General features: G+C 36.3%; 1 protein-coding gene across 4 annotated transcripts in view; it reads right to left on the bottom strand.

The window, feature by feature from the left end:
* Window positions 1-20,682, bottom strand: part of LOC142236100 (protein SCAI) — a 55,310-nt gene that overhangs the window by 21,735 nt on the left and 12,893 nt on the right. For all 4 annotated transcript variants that reach the window (XM_075307349.1, XM_075307351.1, XM_075307350.1 and 1 more), the window contains exon 2: window positions 1,299-1,440. In XM_075307349.1, the coding sequence (XP_075163464.1) occupies window positions 1,299-1,396 (98 nt within the window). In that variant the 5' untranslated portion in view covers window positions 1,397-1,440. The remainder of the gene's footprint in view (window positions 1-1,298; window positions 1,441-20,682) is intronic.

Genomic DNA, 20,682 nt, shown 5'->3' with positions numbered 1-20,682 from the left:
ATTTCAACTAAATCGGAGCAAAAAATTGGCCTCTGTGGTCATATGAGTGTAAATCGGGCGAAAGCTATATATGGGAGCTATATCTAAATCTGAACCGATTTCAACCAAATTTGGCGCGCATAGCTAAAATGCTAATTCTACTCCCTGTGCAAAATTTCAACTACATCGGAGCAAAAAATTGGCCTCTGTGGTCATATGAGTGTAAATCGGGCGAAAGATATATATGGGAGCTATATCTAAATCTGAACCGATTTCAACCAAATTTGGCGCGCATAGCTACAATGCTAATTCTACTCCCTGCGCAAAATTTCAACTAAATCGGAGTTAAAAATTGGCCTCTGTGGTCATATGAGTGTAAATCGGGCGAAAGCTATATATGGGAGCTATATCTAAATCTGAACCGATTTCAACCAAATTTGGCGCGCATAGCTACAATGCTAATTTTACTCCCTGTGCAAAATTTCAACTAAATCGGAGTTAAAAATTGGCCTCTGTGGTCATATGAGTGTAAATCGGGCGAAAGCTATATATGGGAGATATATCTAAATCTGAACCGATTTCAACCAAATTTGGTACGCATAGCTATAATGCTAATTCTACTCCCTGTGCAAAATTTCAACCAAATTGGGGTAAAACTCTGGCTTCTGGGACCGTATTAGTCCATATCGGGCAAAAGATATATATGGAAGCTATATCTAAATCTGATCCGATTTCAATAAAATTTGGCACACTTGACTATAGTACTAATTGTTCGTCTTGTGCCATATAAGTCCATATCGGGCGAAATATATATATATATATATATATATATATATATATATATATATATATATATATATATATATATATATATATATATATATATATATATATATATATATATATATATATATATATATATATATATATATATATATATATATATATATATATATATATATATATATATATATATATATATATATATTTATATTTATATTTATATATATATATGGGAGCTATATCTAAATCTGAACCGATTTCTCCAAAATCAATAGGGATCTATTCTGAGCCAAAACACATACTTGTGCCAAATTTGAAGTCGATTGGACTAAAACTGCGACCTAGACTTTGATTACAAGAATGTGTTCACGGACAGACGGACATCGCTATATCGACTCAAGAGCCCTCCCATTTTTGCCGAAGACACCATGTGTCTATCTCGTCTCGTTCTGGGTGTTGCAAACATATGCACTAACTTATAATACCCTGTTCCACAGTGTGGAGCGGGGTATAAAAACTATTAACTTTTCACTTACCTTAAACCGTTAAATAATTGTTTGGACTTTTCCAGCAAATGTATAAACTCCAAAACCAACTTTCTATCCTGTTCTTCTGTGGATTCCATTTTCACCATACCGTTCTTCAATTCAGTTGTGTTATGTTGCTGTCGTTAAAGAACTGCAAATGAGCAAGAACATAAAATTTACACATATTGAAAATATATTAAAAAGAAAAAAAACAATTATATTATAAGTCATCTTCTATAGCAAAAGATAAATTGAAATTGATAATTAAATGAAATCGAAAGTAGTACCAGTGACAGTAATAGCAACAATGTCAACCAATCATTGCTAATATAGGGAAGAAAGAGGGGTTCGTTCTTTTTATGTTTTCTATAAATGTTCCCATTTTCATAAACGAGATAAAATGAATGAAGGACTTGAGACCGCAGAATATTGTCCCAGTTTCTAATGGGTGTTGGAATAGGGATTGCATTGGAGTTAAATTTTCATATTTAATTTAAATTGTTGTTTTGTCTCTTTGACTTGATAGCAGCGGTGCCAACTCTGACGATTTTTGATAGTGAATTTGGCCTCTGACGATTTGACGACGATTTTAAACAATGTAGTTATGAGATGAGGATTTTTTAAAATGTTCGACTCAAGTGTTTCCTTTTAAGGGTTTTTATGTCGATTTGACGATTTTTCAAAGGGATGTAGTTATAAGTTGACGATTTTCATAAGTTGTAATGTAAACAAGTTATTTTGGATCTCAATAATATGACAATTTATTTGTAGCTTGCTTCCAGCCGTCTCCAATGTAGAAAGAAATTCCAAAGCAATCAATATAAATAAACCTAAAATTCGGAATCCCTTTGAAACTTAAACATTGCAAGGTATTCTTTTGTCGAAAAACTATTTAAAGCTAAATAATCCAGTTTAGTTAAATTAATTTTATTTATTCATTACCGATAATAGAAATAATAATAAAGAATTAAATAAGGATTTAAATTCGCTTGGAGGATAGGAAATTTTTCTGTCAAGAAAATTTTGTTAAACAATGTAGTACATGTGGTCACAATCAGATATATTATTTTAAATTAATTAAAAATTTATTTCAAATAATCGTCGTTAAAAAACTGGAAACTATATGACTTAATTAGAGATGTAAACGGCATTATTCATGTAACTAAAATGAATTATACTTTTTTTTTAATAACAGCTTTATTGTGTAAACAATATATGGATGCCTCAGATGTTTGAATAAAACTTTTATTTTGTACCTAAATCTTTTTTTCAGCTGTTTTATGGGTGGCGATTTTTTGACGAATTCTTTGGGATGAATTGACGATTTTGACGAAAAATATTTTTCATATTGACGATTTTCAGCCAAAAACAGTTCGCACCACTGCTTGGTAGTGCGTACTGATGACTATATTGTTATAGTCATCAGTACGCAAGAAACGAATGCAACCAAGCCGATTTATTTTTAGATATGTGTGTAATACACGCACAAACGCAGTTAAAGAAACTTCATGTGCACACACCCAGAGAAGGACTATGATCACCTCAAACATGTTTCAAGAGCAAAATGTTATTTTTGGATGGTGACCATGTAACTTGTTTGTCGCAATCATGTTATTTTCTCGGAAAGTATGTATACGATGTCGGTAAGCATGTAATTTTTGACGAGAGACATTTTTGCCACAAACATGTTAAATGGTTACCATACAAAAATAAAATTTTGCTCTTGAAACATGTTTGAGGTAATCATATGTCCTTCTCTGCGTGCGGTTAACTCGTTCCAAAAATCAACATTTGAATAAACTCTTACCACAAATATACAAAATTTAAAAAAAAAAAAAAATTAAAAAAAAAAAACAAATAAATATCTAACAGGTTGGCTGATAAGTCCCAGGTCTATTAAAGAAAAAACACATTTTTTTTGTCAAAATTCGTTTTTATTATTCAACATAGTTCTCTTCAAGAGCGATACAACGATTATAACGACCTTCCAATTTTTTGATACCATTTTGTTAGTACTCCTTCGGTTTTGCCACTAAATAGGCCTCAGTTTCGGCGGTCATCTCTTCATTGCAGCCAAATTTTTTCCCTGCGAGCATCCTTTTGAGGTATGAGAACAAGAAAAAGTCGCTGGGGAAGCAATTCGAAGCCCAATTCATGAATTTTTGCCATCGTTCTCAATGACTTGTGGCACGGTGCGTTGTCTTGGTGGAACAACACTTTTTTCTTCTTCATATGGGGCCGTTTTGCCGCGATTTCGACCTCCAAACGCTCCAATAACGCCATAAAACAGTCACTGTTGATGGTTTTTCCCTTCTCAAGATAATCGATAAAAATTATTCCATGCGCATCCCAAAAAACAGAGGTCATTACTTTGCCAGCGGACTTTTGAGTCTTTCCACGCTTCGGAGACGGTTATTTATAGACAAGTGTGTAATACACGCACAAACGCAGTTAAAGAAACTTCATGTGCACGCACCCAGAGAAGGAATATGATCACCTCAAACATGTTTCAACAGAAAAATGTTATTTTTGGATGGTAATAATGTAACTTGTTTGTCGCAATCATGTTATTTTCTCGGAAAGTATGTATACGATGTCGGTAAGCATGTAATGTTTGACGAGAAAACAACATTTTTGCTACAAACATGTTAAATGGTCACCATACAAAAAGAACATTTTGCTCTTGAAACATGTTTGAGGTGATCATATGTCCTTCTCTGCGTGCGGTTAACTCGTTCCAAAAATCAACATTTGAATAAATTAAAAAAAAAAAAAACAAGTATATACGGCCGTAAGTTCGGCCAGGCCGAAGCTTATGTACCCTCCACTGAAGACTGTCATCCACAATCGAATTACTTGGATTGCGGTAACACTTGCCGATGGCAAGGTATCTTAAACCGTACCGTAATATATACCACGTATCCCATACGTGGTATATATTAAACTTAAAAAGGCTGATTAAATACGTATGTATATAATTAAGTTTGACAAAATTTTCTATAGAAATAAAATGTTGACAACATTTTCTATAGAAGTAAAATTTGGGCAAAATTTTCAAAAGATTTAAAATTTTGACAACATTTTCAATAGGAATGAAATTTTGACGAAATTTTCTATAGAAATAAAATTTTGCTAGATTATTTTTCGCTCGAATGGCAACCATGATTATGAACCGATATGGACCAATTTTTTTGTGATTGGGCATCGGCTATATATAACTATAAACCGATATGGACCTATTTTGGCATGGTTATTAGCGGCCACACGCAAAAAGATAATTCTTTCCTCCCAAACGAAATTTTAGACAAACAAAGTTCGTTTCTTATTTGCTTTTCGCTGTAAGGAAGTGTATTTGGAAGAAAAGTATATAGGTTTTGTGATAAACATTTATTCTTTTCCAGGATGTAACAACAATTTCATAAAGACTAACTAAAAAAATGTTTTTCTTGCTAATTGCATTTTCCCTCACATCTTTCTCACATCCACGAGTTTTTTTAGTTCTTAACACCTTTTCCTGTAATACCAACAATGTAGAAGAAATTATACGAATTTATAAATTTTTAAAATTTTTTTACCTTTCGCCTGGACGGAGAATCGAACCGCGGACCATGTAAGCCAACACACTAACCACTGAGCTATGTACCTGTTATGGTCATCAATAGATAATTATCCATATAAGTTATATTTATATAGCATAGCTTGCGGCGCCCACGAACCGAATAAACAAAGTTTATTTAACAGAAACAAACATTTAGTTTGGCACCGTGGAGCAGTGGTTGCTACGTCTGACTCTCATGCCAAGGGTCGTGGGTTCGATCCCTGCTTCGACCAAAGTTTTTTTGTTTTTGTTGTTTTTTTTTTTACATACATTCTACATATGTTCGGAAGATTCCGAAAAAATGTTCAACATTACATTGTACTATATTAAATTTTGAACTGTAAAATGTGTTTTATTAAAGGCCAAAAGTCAGAAAAGAACAGTGTTTGATATAAACGAAATGGACTCTGTTGTTGTTTCAAAATTAACTTTTTTTTATTGAAAAAATAAAAACTTTGTAACAAACGAATTTTTTTGGTGATAAAAGTTTAAAATTTTCGAAGCAATTCAAAAAACTCTAACAAAAGAAAAACGTTTTCGGTACACGTTTTCCAAACGTTTTTTTTCTTTGCGTGCATATACTAACACCACGTTGCAAATTTGAACCGGATCGGATGATTTTTGCTCCTCCAAGAGGCTCCGGAGTTCAAATCTGGGGATCGGTTTATATGGGGGCTATATATAATTATGGACCGATATGGAAAAATTTTTGAATGGTTGTTAGAGACCATATACTAATACCATGTACCAAATTTCAGCCGTATCGGATGAAATTTGCTTCTCTTTGAGGCTCCACAAGCCAAATCTGGGGATCGGTTTATATGGGGGCTATATATAATTAAGGACCGATATGGACCAATTTTTGCATGGTTGTTAGAGACCATATACCAACATCATGTACCAAATTTCAGCCGGCTCGGATGAAATTTTCTTCTCTTTGAGGCTCGGCAAGCCAAATCTGGGGATCGGTTTATATGGGGGCTATATATAATTATGAACCGATGTGAACCAATTTTTGCACGGTTGTTAGAGACCATATACCAACACCATGTACCAAATTTCAGCCGGATCGGATGAAATTTGCTTCTCTTTTAGGCTCCGCAAGCCAAATCTGGGGATCGGTTTATATGGGGGCTATATATAATTATGGAACGATGTGCACCAATTTTTGTATGGTTGTTAGAGACCATATACCAACACCATATACCAAATTTCAGCTGGATCGGATGAAATATGCTTCTGTTAGAGGCTCCACAAGCCAAATCTGAGGGTCCCTTTACATGGGGGCTATACGTAAAAGTGGACCGATATGGCCCATTTTCAATACCATCCGACCTACATCGATAGCAACTACTTGTGCCAAGTTTCAAGTCGATAGCTTGTTTCGTTCGGAAGTTAGCGTGATTTCAACAGACGGACGGACGGACGGACATGCTTAGATCGACTCAGAATTTCACCACGTTCCAGAATATATATACTTTATGGGGTCTTAGAGCAATATTTCGATGTGTTACAAACGGAATGACAAAGTTAATATACCCCCATCCTATGATGGAGGGTATAAAAAAATATATAGAGCTTTACTTTATTGCATTACATATCAACAACCCTTATTTCATTTGATAGAAAAAAAAAATTATAAAGTTGATGCTTTATATCATTACTCTATCTTTTATGCGATTTCGCAAATAAAAATTATTTTTGTATTTATGACTTAAAAACAGCAAAATCTTTATAGGACTCCAAATTTACACCTCTTGTGTGAGTGTCGTGCATTTTGTGTAAAGCGCAAGCAACTTTTAGGAGCATATAGCTTCAGATTACTGGCGGATCTGGAAAACGTTAACTTAAGCAGTCTGCTAATGTTTTCGGAACAATCTGGTTGGTTCAACGAAGAAAAATAATCGAGAAGGTTCAGCGGTTAAAACTGGAAGTGCTCATATGTAATAGGTACCTTTAGTTAATGTGGTATCAAAATGGACTGAATAGTCTAAGTGAGCCTGAATCTTAATCGGGCTGGCACTTTAACCTAACCTAATCTAAATTTAGATACATTTTTATTTCAAAATGGACATCTCTAGTCCCATTGTTCTTGTCATCGACTGTCCTTTTACCCGCCACACAAGGCTTAAGCTTTATTCTTAATTGATGTTGGCCGTTTATTATCTGCCTTTTTTCGTTCGTCTGTCTGTCTGTCTGTGAGTGTTACCAAAACAATTTCATTTTCATAACCATATGGACTTGAGAAGAAGACTCTTGGATTTCAATAGAGGGCCACTTATTACAACCAACAAAAGATGCTGGGCTATGATGGCTGTGCTGATGGTGATGATGATGATTTTGATGGACTACTCAAACTATAGCCATCCATAGATTCACTACACATTCTCTAATGGCCCACTACTCATTGAGTGCTCACTGAATGCTGCTGAACGCCCCCATTGTCGTCTGAGAATGTAGATGACAGGAACATAGAAATCCAAAGAAAAAACAAAAATGGCAAAAAAAAATGAAATGAGAGAGCAAAATACAAAACAAATCAAACACATTTTCATTCAAAATTCATTCACCATCATTAAATCTTCTCATTTTGTTTTTCTGGTTCATATTTTAGCAAACAAGTCTAGCTTTCTTTCCATCCATAATAGAATGTTTACTGTGTGTAATGAAACAAACATATGGAGCTAATTATTCTATTTTGTTATACTCGTACTTCATAATTCATACGTTGAGGGTCGTACCATTGGTCACAATATATTGGGGTATAACTTGATATTCTGCCGATAACTCTACGAAGTACTGATTTTTTAAAAACACAAAGAAAAAATTTGAAAGCGTTGTTCTTTTTTTAAAGTTTTTCAAATTCTTTCGAAAAAAGTTGTTTGTTACAAAAATTTTTATTTTTGCAATAAAAATATACTTTTTATTCCTAAAGCACAGACTATTTCCTTTATATCATGTCTTAAATAAGACACAGGATTCGTAGTGGTGTGTTTCCTTTAAGCAAAGTTTCTTTACATCGACTTGTGTAACAGGTTTGGCTGATAAGTCCCCGGTCTAACAAAGAAAAACACATTTTTGTTGTTGTCAAAATTCGTTGTTATTATTCAACATAGTTCCCTTCAAGAGCGACACAACGATTATAACGACCTTCCAATTTTTTGATACCATTTTGGTAGTACTCCTTCGGTTTTGCCTCAAAATAGGCCTCAGTTTCGGCGATCACCTCTTCATTGCAGCCAATTTTTTTCCCTGCAAGCATCCTTTTGAGGTCTGAGAACACAAAAAAGTCGCTGGGGGCCAGATCTGGAGAATACGGTGGGTGGGGAAGCAATTCGAAGCCCAATTCATGAATTTTTGCCATCGTTCTCAATGACTTGTGGCACGGTGCGTTGTCTTCTTCTTATGGGGCCGTTTTGCCGCGATATAATAGTCACTATTGATGGTTATGTTAGGTTAGGTTAGGTGCACACAAAAAAATAACTGCAAATAAATATTAACAACTTTATTTGTTTGTAAAATCTGCTAATGCTCAACAAATTTGTCTATTGAATATGAGGCATTTGTTGTTGAAATGTGTTTGTAGATGCTTGACAGAGGAAATAATAGAAATATTATGAATTTTCAACAAATAGTTTTGTTGCGAAAATAGTTGACTGCTATCGATATGAAAACAAAAACAAAAATACAAGACTGGTTACGCGCACATCGCTGAGAATATGTACGAAAGCTAAAAGAAGTATGCGAAGAATACCGTTAGAATAATATAAGTATGAGCACATGCATGTGTATGATAGCAAGCAAAGAGCTCACTCATCAGAGAATACAGAAAAGCATGTATAAATGTCTGTAAAAAATTTATATTTTTCAATTTGGTAGTTTCTTAAATGTGTTTGTTGTATGAGATAATTAATAAAACCATATTAATATCGGGATTACAGTTATTACAATTCTAATTAACTAGAATATATAGCACTGGGCAAATAGTTGTCAAAATGCTTGCTAGACCCTGGACTACTCAAATTTAAAATCGTCATACATTTACAAAACTGAGTATAGGACACAAAAATGTTACATCTTCCCGGTCCAAAAATAACATTTTGGTCATATTCCTTCTCTGTGTGTACTTAACAAAATATCTCCAAAATGTTTCCGGCATATTTGCATTTTTGGTGCAATTCATAGCATAATTCTGTCAATTTTAATTTCAATTTAATTTTTTGTCAATACACCAATAAATTTGTTGCAGGTCATTGATAGACTCCAACAAAATTTTTCGTTCAAATTCAAAAATATTTGTTGAGGATTAAACGTAACGTTCAACAACAAATATTTTGTACTGTTGGATGCTCAACAAATTACTTACAAATTATGTTATTGAGAACACAAATTATTTGTTGCCTTGTGATGGTAACGATTGGTAACAACTTTTTTGTAATAATGGTTATTAAAAGTACAAATTAGTTTGTTGCAGGAAAATTAACAAATTTTATTATTGGTTTTCCAACAAAAGTTATTGGTTCTCAAACTTATTTTTATCTGTGTGGCAGCCCGATGTATCAGGCTCACTTAGACTATTCAGTCCATTGTGATACCACATTGGTGAACTTCTCTCTTATCACTGAGTGCTGCCCGATTCCATGTTAAGCTCAATGACAAGGGACCTCTTTTGTATAGCCGAGTCCGAACGGCGTTTCACATTACAGTGAAACCACTTAGAGAAGCTTTGAAACCCTCAGAAATGTCACCAGCATTACTGAGGTGGGATAATCCACCGCTGAAAAACTTTTTTTTTGGTGTTCGGTCGAAGCAGGAATCGAACCCACGACCTTGTGTATGCAAGGCGGGCATGCTAACCATTGCACCACGGTGGCTCCCCACTATTGATGGTTTTTCCCTTCTCAAGATAATCGATAAAAATTATTCCATGCGCATCCCAAAAAACAGAGGCCATTACTTTGACAGCGGACTTTTGAGTCTTTCCACGCTTCGGGGACGGTTCACCGGTCGCTGTCCACTCAGCCGACTGTCGATTGGACTCAGGAGTGTAGTAATGGAGCCATGTTTCATCCATTGTCACATATCGACAGAAAAACTCGGGTGAATTACGAGTTAACAGCTGCAAACACCGCTCAGAATCATCAACACGTTGTTGTTTTTGGTCAAATGTGAGCTCGAACGGCACCCATTTTGCACAAAGCTTCCGCATATCCAAATATTGATGAATGATATGACCAATACATTCCTTTGATATATTTAAGGCATCAGCTATCTCGATCAACTTCATTTTACGGTCATTCAAAATCATTTTGTGGATTTTTTTGATGTTTTCGTCGGTTACCATCTCTTTCGGGCGCCCACTGCGTTCACCGTCCTCCATGCTCATTTCACCACGCTTGAATTTTGCATACCAATCAATTATTGTTGATTTCCCAGAGACAGAGTCCGGAAACTCATTATCAAGCCAAGTTTTTGCTTCCACCGTATTTTTCCCCTTCAGAAAACAGTATTTTATCAAAACACGAAATTCCTTTTTTTCCAATTTTTTTTCACAATAACAAAAGTTGCTTCATAAAAGACAAATCTCACAAACTAATTGACTTACAGACGTCAAATTTTGAAACGAATCATTTGAAGGTTGGTACTATATAAAATTATATGCATTTAATACTAGCGACGCCATGTATGTGTCAGACCGGGGACTTATCAGCCAACCTGTTGTCTAACAATATGGTCTATAAATAGAACTGCCAGACTGTATGCGTTGCCTATGCGTTGATGGCTATAGCGATAATTGTGTTTTGATGACAATAACAGCTGCATGATGATGGAGCCATCGTGGTGCAATGGTTAGCATGCCCGCCTTGCATACACAAGGTCATGGGTTCGATTCCTGCTTCGACCGAACACCAAAATGTTTTTCAGCGGTGGATTATCCCACCTCAGTAATGCTGGTGACATTTCTGAGGGTTTTGAAAGCTTCTCTGAGTGGTGGAACGCCGTTCGGACTCGGCTATAAAAAGGAGGTCCATTGTCATTGAGATTAACATGGAATCGGGCAACACTCAGTGATAAGAGAGAAGTTCACCAATGTGGTATCACAATGGACTGAATAGTCTAAGTGAGCCTGACACATTGGGCTGCCACCTAACCTAACCTAACAGCTGCATGATACAGTGGATAGTATGTTTGCGTACAAAATGTATGGTCCTCGTTTCGGTTCGCTGTGTGTGGAAATCACACTAATTTCCGAAGGAAACAACCTTGAAATTTGACACAACTAGTTATTATTGATGTAGGTCGGATGGCATTGCAAATGGCTCATATCGAACCTCGTTTAGGTATAGGACCATATAATCCGACCCCCAGATTTGAAATCTGGAGGGTGAATTTCATCCAATCTGATTGAAATTTTATAAGTTATGCTCGTGTATAGCTTCTAACAACCTAGCAATAATTGGTCTCTTCCGGTCTATAATTATATATTTATCCCCATATAAACCGATCTCCAGATTTAATTTCCGGAGCCCATAGGATAAGCAAATTTCATCCGATCCGGTTGAAATTTGGATAGTTTTGTTACTATATGGCTGCCAAAAACCTTGCACAAATTGGTACATATCTGTCCATAATGATATTTAGTCCCCACTATAAACCGATCCCAGATTTAACTTACGGAGTCTCTAGGAGGGATGAATCGGATCATCCGATCCGATTACAAAACAAAAGTTGGTTTTCTTTTTTTTCGATAAATAGCCCATGCAGTGATAACAGGGCGCTTGCATGTGACCAGCCATTCGTGTTGCATTGAATGTCACTCAGATTTGAATGGGTAGCTAATAACTGTCTTTATCGCCATAATGACTTTGCCTCTATGTACGTAAATGTATTCCTTTGTACTAAAGACTAATAATGATGGTATTGGTGAAACTTCACCCGTATATGAAATGTGTGTTTTTCTTGTCTGATTGATTGAAACGGATTATCCTTCCTAGTGGAGACAATGTCCTTTGTAGCGACCACCATACTTAACTTGTTCTAATGGGGAACCTGCGTGTTGGAAAACTTCGTTCGGCTCTTGTTCCTCTTTTGTCTATGGCTATGAGTGTGAGTTTGTTTGCATGTGTGGTGGCGAGTGTTGAAATGCGTGACTAAATGGATTCACATTGATTTTCATTGAATGCGTTAACTAGGTCATCGTCATTCATAGGTTACAGAGTTGCAAGGAATTGTAATCATGTTTGTATTTGGCACCCTATGGGATATATTAAGCGGGAATATGATAACACTTTATGGGGATGAAAATTATTGTACACCTAAAGAAACAAGTAAGGAAAGTCTAAAGTCGGACGGGGCCGACTATATTATACCCTGCACCTCTTTGTAGATCTAAATTTTCGATACCATATCACATCTGTCAAATGTGTTGGCGGCTATATATAAAAGTTAGTCCCAAATACATACATTTAAATATCACTCGATCTGGACAGAATTTGATAGACTTCTACAAAATCTATAGACTCAAAATTTAAGTCGGCTAATGCACTAGGGTGGAACACAATGTTAGTAAAAAAAATATGGGAAACATTTAAATCTGAAGCAATTTTAAGGAAACTTCGCAAAAGTTTATTTAAGATTTATTGCTCGATATATATGTATTAGAAGTTTAGGAAAATTAGATTCATTTTTACAACTTTTCGACTAAGCAGTGGCGATTTTACAAGGAAAATGTTGGTATTTTGATCATTTTAGTCGAAATCAGAAAAACATATATATGGGAGCTATATCTAAATCTGAACCGATTGCAACCAAATTTGGCACGCATAGCTACAATGCTAATTGACTCCCTGTGCAAAAGTATTTGACTGAAGGGCACCAAAGAAACAAAAACAGTCTATTCCCTTCATATCATGTCTTAAATAAGACACAACAGGAGAGGATTCGTAGTGGTGTGTTTCCTTTAAGCAAAGTTTCTTTACATCGGCTTGTGTATGTCTAACAATATGATCTATAAATAGAACTGCCAGACTGTATGCGTTGCCTATGCGTTGATGGCTATAGCGATAATTGTGTGTTGATGACAATAAGAGCTGCATGATCCAGAGGATAGTATGTTTGCGCACAAAATGTATGGTACCTCTTTTAGGTATAAGACCCATATAATCCGACACCCGGAAGGGCAACAAATTTCTAACAGGTTGGCTGATAAGTCCCCGGTCTGACACATAGATTGAGTCGCTAGTATTAAATGCATTATTTTTATATAGTACCAACCTTCAAATGATTCATGTCAAAATTTGACGTCTGTAAGTCAATTAGTTTGTGAGATAGAGCGTCTTTTGTGAAGCAACTTTTGTTATTGTGAAAAAATGGAAAAAAAGGAATACTGTTTTCTGAAGGGAAAAAATACGGTGGAAGCAAAAACTTGGCTTGATAATGAGTTTCCGGGATCTTCCCCAGGGGAATCAACAATAATTGATTGGTATGCAAAATTCAAGAGTGGTGAAATGAGCACGGAGGACGGTGAACGCAGTGGACGCCCGAAAGAGGTGGTTACCGACGAAAACATCAAAAAAATCCTCAAAATTATTTTGAATGACCGTAAAATGAAGTTGATCGAGAAAGCAGAGGCCTTAAAGATATCAAAGGAACGTGTTGGTCATATCATTCATCAATATTTGGATATGCGGAAGCTCTGTGCAAAGTGGTTGCCGCGCGAGCTCACATTAGACCAAAAACAACAACGTGTTGATGATTCTGAGCGGTGTTTGCAGCTGTTAACTCGTAACACACCCGAGTTTTTCCGTCGATATGTGACAATGGATGAAGCATGGATCCATCACTGCACTCCTGACTCCAATCGACAGTCGGCTGAGTGGACAGCTACCGGTGAACCGTCTCCGAAGCGTGGAAAGACTCATAAGTCCGCTGGCAAAGTAATTTTTATCGATGAGAAGGGAAAAATCATCAACAGTGACTATTATATGGCGTTACTGGAGCGTTTGAAGGTCAAAATCGCGGCAAAACGGCACGATATGAAGAAGAAAAAAGTGTTGTTCCACCAAGACAACGCACCGTGCCACAAGTCATTGAGAACGATGGCAAAAATTCATGAATTAGGCTTCGAATTGCTTCCCCACCCACCGTATTCTCCAGATCTGGCCCCCAGCGACTTTTTCTTATTCTCAGACCTCAAAAGGATGCTCGCAGGGAACAAATTTGGCTGCAATGAAGAGGTGATCGCCGAAACTGAGGCCTATTTTGAGGCAAAACCGAAGGAGTACTACCAAAATGGTATCAAAAAATTGGAAGGTCGTTATAATCGTTGTATCGCTCTTGAAGGGAACTATGTTGAATAATAAAAACGAATTTTGGCAAAAAAACGTGTTTTTCTTTGTTAGACCGGGGACTTATCAGCCAACCTGTTAAGCTATGAGAAAATTCAAAAATTCTAGAGCCTCATAACGCTTATCCGAACCCACGAAATATTGCATGACTGAGTTAGTCGTGAGATAAATTTGATTTTTGATTCTAGTGGGCTAAGATCAGTGTGACTGAGGTCGTGAATGACGATTCAAGTTTGATTAAAGTATTGCACCGAGTGTTATCATACAAACTAACCAGATGTCTAGACAGACAGATACCCGCAATTCTTTCTCTCCAAACAAAATTTTAGACAAACGAACATCGTTTGCGATTTTCTTTCTGCCGTAAACAGTTTATTTCGATGAAAAGTGTAAAGTTTCTATTATAGTACCAATGAGATCTTCAAATCTATAATTCCACCAATGAGTACTTCGGATCTAGGGAATTTTTAGGCTCTGCGAATACATTTCAACTACTGAATTCTACGGATCTACAATTCCACCATTGATATGGAGATTCATCCTCTTGTATCTACAATTCACTCCCTGAGTTCTTCGGATCTAAAGATTCACTTAATTATTCGGATTTATAGATTCAGCATTGAGTCTTCGATCTACAGTTCCACCACTGAGTTCTTCGGATTTACAGATTAACATTGCGCTTTTCGATCTAAAATCCCTCCATTGAGTTCTTCGATCTACAATTTCATCACTAAGTTCTTCGGATCTACTGATTCACCATTATGTTATTGAATCTGTGTACAATTCCGTCATTAAGTTCTTCGTATCCAAATATTCACCATTGAGGTTTTCGAATTATATTTTCACTTCTGAAATGTTCGTATCTACAGTTCTTCGACTCTATAGTTCCACCACTAAGTTCTACGGATCTAGGAATTTACCATTGAGTTCTTCGACTCTACGGTTCCACCACTGACTTCTTCTGATCTACAGATTCACCATTGAGTTATTCGAACTACCTACAATTCCGCCAATGAGTTCTTCGGATCTACAGATCGTTGAGTATATAGAACTACAATTCCACTCCTGAATTCGACAGATCTACATATTCACCATCTAGTTCTTCGGCTCTATAATTTCACCACTGAGTTCTTCGGTTCTATAGTTCCACCACTGAGTTCTTTGAATCTAGAGATCCACCCTTGTGTTCTAGGATCGACAGACCTACTACAGTTTTATTGGATCAACAGTTCCACCACTGAGTTCATCAGAGTTACGACTTTTTTTAAATATGAAATAATCTAAAAGTCTGCATTCACAAATTCCCATAGTAGAAAAGTCGACTTTTTGTTTTCAATAAATTTTTTTTCTCGAAACAAAGTTTGTTGAGAACAAATATGGCAAATGGGAATCAAAAATTAAGATTTATTTGATTTTAAGGAGGCATCTACCATATAACAAAACAAGCAAATTTTGTTAGTCAAAATATTTCGTTTCACAGAAAAGTAAAATGTTTTGTAGGATGAACCGCTACTAACCTTCTTCTCCTAATACAAAGAGTATTTATGATTTATGATTTTCTATTTGTATATCCATGTTTTAACAAATACACTGGAAACAAGTATATACGGCCGTAAGTTCGGCCAGGCCGAATCTTATGTACCCTCCATCATGGATTGCGTAGAAACTTCTACGAAAGACTGTCATCCACAATCGAATTACTTGGGTTGTGGTATCTTAAAACTTCTTAACATCATTTTCTAAATTGTGAGTTAGGTATATATTAGACAAAAAAGGTATGTATAGGTAAGTCTACAAATAATTACGTACTTACGTAGAGAGCCAGAATTGAAATATGGGGGTCGCTCATATGGGGGCTATATACAATTATGAACTTGATATGGATCAATGTTTTGTGATTGGGGATCGATTTATCTGAGGGCTATATATAACTATAGACCGTTATGGACTTAGTTAGGCATGGTTGTTAACGGCCATATACTAGCACAATATACCAAATTTCAACTTACTCGGATGAAATTTGCTCCTCCAAGTGGCTCCAAAACCAAATATTGGGATCGGTTTATATGGGGCCTATATATGATTATGGACTGATATCGACCACTTTTGGCAAGGTTGTTAAATATCATATACTACCACCACGTACCAAATTTCAACCAGATCGGATGAATTTTGCTTCTCCAAAAGGCACCGGAGGTCAAATCTTGGGATCGGATGGGGGCTATATATAATTATGGACTGATATGAACCAATTCCTGCATGGTTGTTGGATACCATATACTAACATCGCGTACCAAATTTCAACTGAATCGGATGAATTTTGCTCTTCCAAGGGGCTCCGGAGGACAAATCTGGGGATCGGTTTATATGGGCTATATAAAGGGTGATACGGTCAAAATTTGGTCAAGGGAAAACGCGTGTAAATCGGTGAAATCGTTTATTTAAAAAATCAAATTAAATTTCTTTTTCAAGTTCAATTAGTATAAAATTCAGGAAAATATTCAGTTAGGCTTTCGCTTTTCCAAATCCGAATTGCCGGGCCTCACGCTTGACACCTGCCATCAGATTTTGTACAGCCACCTTGTCCACCTTCTTCGCCGCAGAAAGCCAGTTTGCCTTGAACTGCTGCTCGTCCTTAGCAGTTTTTTGGTCTTCTTTAGGTTCCGCTTGACAATAGCCCAGTATTTCTCAATTGGGCGGAGCTCTGGCGTGTCCTTGGTTCTTGTCCTTGGGAACCACCTGCACGTTGTTGGCGGCGTACCACTGCTGCTTTTCAAGCCACAGGTACAGATGGCTTGCCAAACCAGATATTTCTTTGCGAACTTTGACAGTTTTATGTGCTTGAAAATATCTGCTACTTTCCCCTTCCTTTTGCCGTATAAAACTCCTGTCCCGGAAGCTGCTTGTAGTCGGCTTTGACGTAGGTTTCGTCGTCCATTACCACGCAGTCAAACTTCGTCAGCATCGTCGTGTACAGCCTCCGGGATCGCGCTTTGGCCGTCGTATTTTGTTTATCATCGCGATTTGGAGTCACTACCTTCTTGTAAGTCGATAGTCCGGCTCGTTTTTTTGCTCGATGGACGGTTGTAGACGATACACCCAGCTTATTTGCGGCATCTCGGAGAGAGAGGTTAGTGTTTCGCTTGAAACTACCGGCAACTCTCTTTGTCGTCTCAGCGGCTTCCGGTTTTCGATTTCCCCCGATCCAGACTTCCTGGCTGTCGCCAAACGTTCCCCAAACACTTTAATTACATTTGTAACGGTTGATTTGGCAACTTTTAGCGATTTTGCCAGCTTTGCGTGCGAGTAGCACGGATTTTCGCGATGCGCGAGCAAAATTTTGATACGCTGCTCTTCTTGCTTGGAGCGGCATTTTGACAACTGAAGAGTGGATTCCAAAATCAAAATAGGAGCAACATTCTACACACACACCTTCAAAATGAGGGGTGTTCAGGTTTTTTAAATGCAAAATTGAAAGAAATACGTCAAGTTTATATTGACCAAATTTTGACCGTATCACCCTTTATAATTATGGACCGATTTCGACCTATTTGTGCATGGGTGTTTGAGGCCATATAATAACACCACGTACCAAATTTCAGCCGGATCGGATGAAATTTTCTTCTCTTAGAGGCTCCGAAAGCCAAATCGGGGGAACGGTTTATATGGGGGCTATATATAATTATGAGCCGATGTGGACCAATTTTTGCATGGTTGTTAGAGACCATATACTAACACCACGTACCACATTTCAGCCGGATCGGATGAAATTTGCTTCTCTTAGAGGCTCCGAAAGCCAAATGGGGGGATCGGTTTATATGGGGGCTATATATAATTGTGGACCGATGTGGACCAATTTTTGCAATGTTATTAGAGACCATATAATAACACCATGTACCAAATTTCAGCCGGATCGGACGAAATTTGCTTCTCTTAGAGGATCGACAAGCCAAATTTGGGGGTCCGTTTATATGGGGGCTATACGTAAAATTGGACCGAAATGGCCCATTTGCAATACCATCTGACCTACATCAATAACAACTTCTTCGTTCGGAAGTTAGAGTGATTTCAACAGACGGACGGACGGACATGCTCAGATCGACTCAGAATTTCACCACGACCCAGAATATATACTTTATGGGGTCTTAGAGCAATATTTCGATGTGTTACAAACGGAATGACAAAGTTAATATACCCCCATCTTATGGTGGAGGGTATAAAAAGTTAATATACCCCCATCCTATGGTGGAGGGTATAAAAAGAGTTCTAGTATCTGAGGAAAAAATTTTAGATAAATGACGTTTTCTGTATAAGCTGGTTTAGGTTAGGTTAAATGAACTAAAACAGAGGACAAAACTATACACAAATGAAACATAAAGATTGACTAAATTCGTATCTCCCGTAAAATAGTTCAGAATTTCTTAAAATTTGTAAATGCGCCCATTTTGAACTTCACATGGCTCTAAAGCCATTTTTGCAATTTTTAACTCCAATTTTTCCTTCAAAATACGAAATTTTCTTTAATAATTGAAAAGTAACAATTTTGTCTAATTAAATTTCTTGAATTTGTCGAAAATTATTTAACTATTTTTGTGAAATCGGCGTGACATCTGCGTTTGTAATACAGTTTTGTTAAAAATTTCTAAAATTAATCTAAATTAACTAAAATTTTCCTTTCCTAGTAGGTTTTCAGTGTAGAAGCAAAAAAAAAAAAAAAAACAAAGAAAAAAAGTGGAGACGATCACTGCGTTTTTGTCCTGAATCCGGATTTAGTTGCTCTTAAAAAAGGTCTTTAATGGGAATTTCCTTTGTATAATTTTTCTTGAAGAGATAATTTTTTCTTTGTGTGTACCGAAGTTATTATAAAATCACGATTAAGTAGCATAATCGTATTAAATAATTTCTTTGTTATTATCCTGTGGTAATGATGAAGCCATAGCTTAAGCATTGATGAATTTCATATGCGTTACGCAGTGAAGAACTATTACGACGATGTATACATTTGCCAACTTCGTCTTTGTAGCATGGCTTATAAATAAATTTTATTAAAAGCATACTCATACACACACACTCACATGCATATGATATCCAGTGAAAGGCAAATGGGGGTATCTCCATTATGTTTGCGTCCTTCACCAGTTACTACTCTTCATTTTTTTGTGTTTGTCCCAGCATATATGAAACTGTTGTTTCAACTCTCTATTTTGTCCATACGAAAGTATTCACATGCATATGTGTACGATGGTAAATGCATGCGTCTGTGTGTGTGTGTGTTTGTGCACGGATGCTTCCAAAAGGGACCTAAGGTCAGTCAATGTACCAAAACAAACAACCTCACAAAACACAGCCCACAACTATTTTTGTATTTACATGTTTTCCAATATGCATAGGCACCAATGTTACCAGGTGATTTTTGATTCTTCCCCCTAAAGGTGAGTATTAAGTTCGAGTTTAGCCGCTAAAATCGCTAAAGTGAAAACTAAATCAGTAAGAAAAATGCATGAAATTATACTTATTTGCTGCAAAATTTATTCGAACTTGATAGGGAATAGCCCAGAGCAAATTTTCACAAAGTTTGTATTCCTTAAAATGGATTATTAAAGAAAAGTAATCGTGAAAAAATGAGTTTTTTAGCGGCTAAACTCGAACTTAATACCCACCTTAAATCTTAAGAAAAAAAACCCTAAATTTGTCTAGACTTTTTTCAAAAACCCCCAAAAAATTTAAGAATGTAAATAGTACAAAAAGTGGTCCCAAATTTCGTTATCTAAACCTGTAGTGATACAATTTAAAACATTAAATTTAACACAAATATATATATTGAAAGAAGTTTGTTTCGGAATTGGGATGTATTTGTTCATGTCATTGAGCTTAACATGGAATCGGGCAGCACTCAGTGATAAGAGAGAAGTTCACCAATGTGGTATCACAATGGACTGAATAGTCTAAGTGAGCCTGATACATCGGGCTGCCACGTAACCTTGCTCTTTAGAAAAATACTTTATAATTTTGTCTAAAATTTCGTTCCTGAGGAACGTAATTTTTCTTTGGGTGTAATAATACAATATGTATATCAATTTAAAAAGCAGGCAAAACCAAATAATTCAATGTATAAATCTTTAAAATCAAATTAATTACGACCGTATATACTTGTTTGTATACGGCCGTAAGTTCGGCCAGGCCGAATCTTATGTACCCTCCACCATGGATTGCGTAGAAACTTCTACGGAAGACTGTCATCCACAATCGAATTAATTGGGTTGTGGTATCTTAAAACTTCTTAACATCGTTTTCTAAATTGTGAGTTAGTCCATACACCCTCAAAAAAATCGCTTCTTTAGCATATGTTCCAAACACATTTTGCAGGAAGCACATATATTATTGGATACTGCCGAAGCATTAATATGTTTGTTTTATGTGAACATATTATATGTTTGGAAGCATTTTG

Source organism: Haematobia irritans, chromosome 4, assembly GCF_050003625.1.
Source record: "Haematobia irritans isolate KBUSLIRL chromosome 4, ASM5000362v1, whole genome shotgun sequence".
In the NCBI taxonomy this organism is placed as follows: domain Eukaryota; kingdom Metazoa; phylum Arthropoda; class Insecta; order Diptera; family Muscidae; genus Haematobia; species Haematobia irritans.
This window is presented reverse-complemented; position numbering and strand designations above follow the sequence as displayed.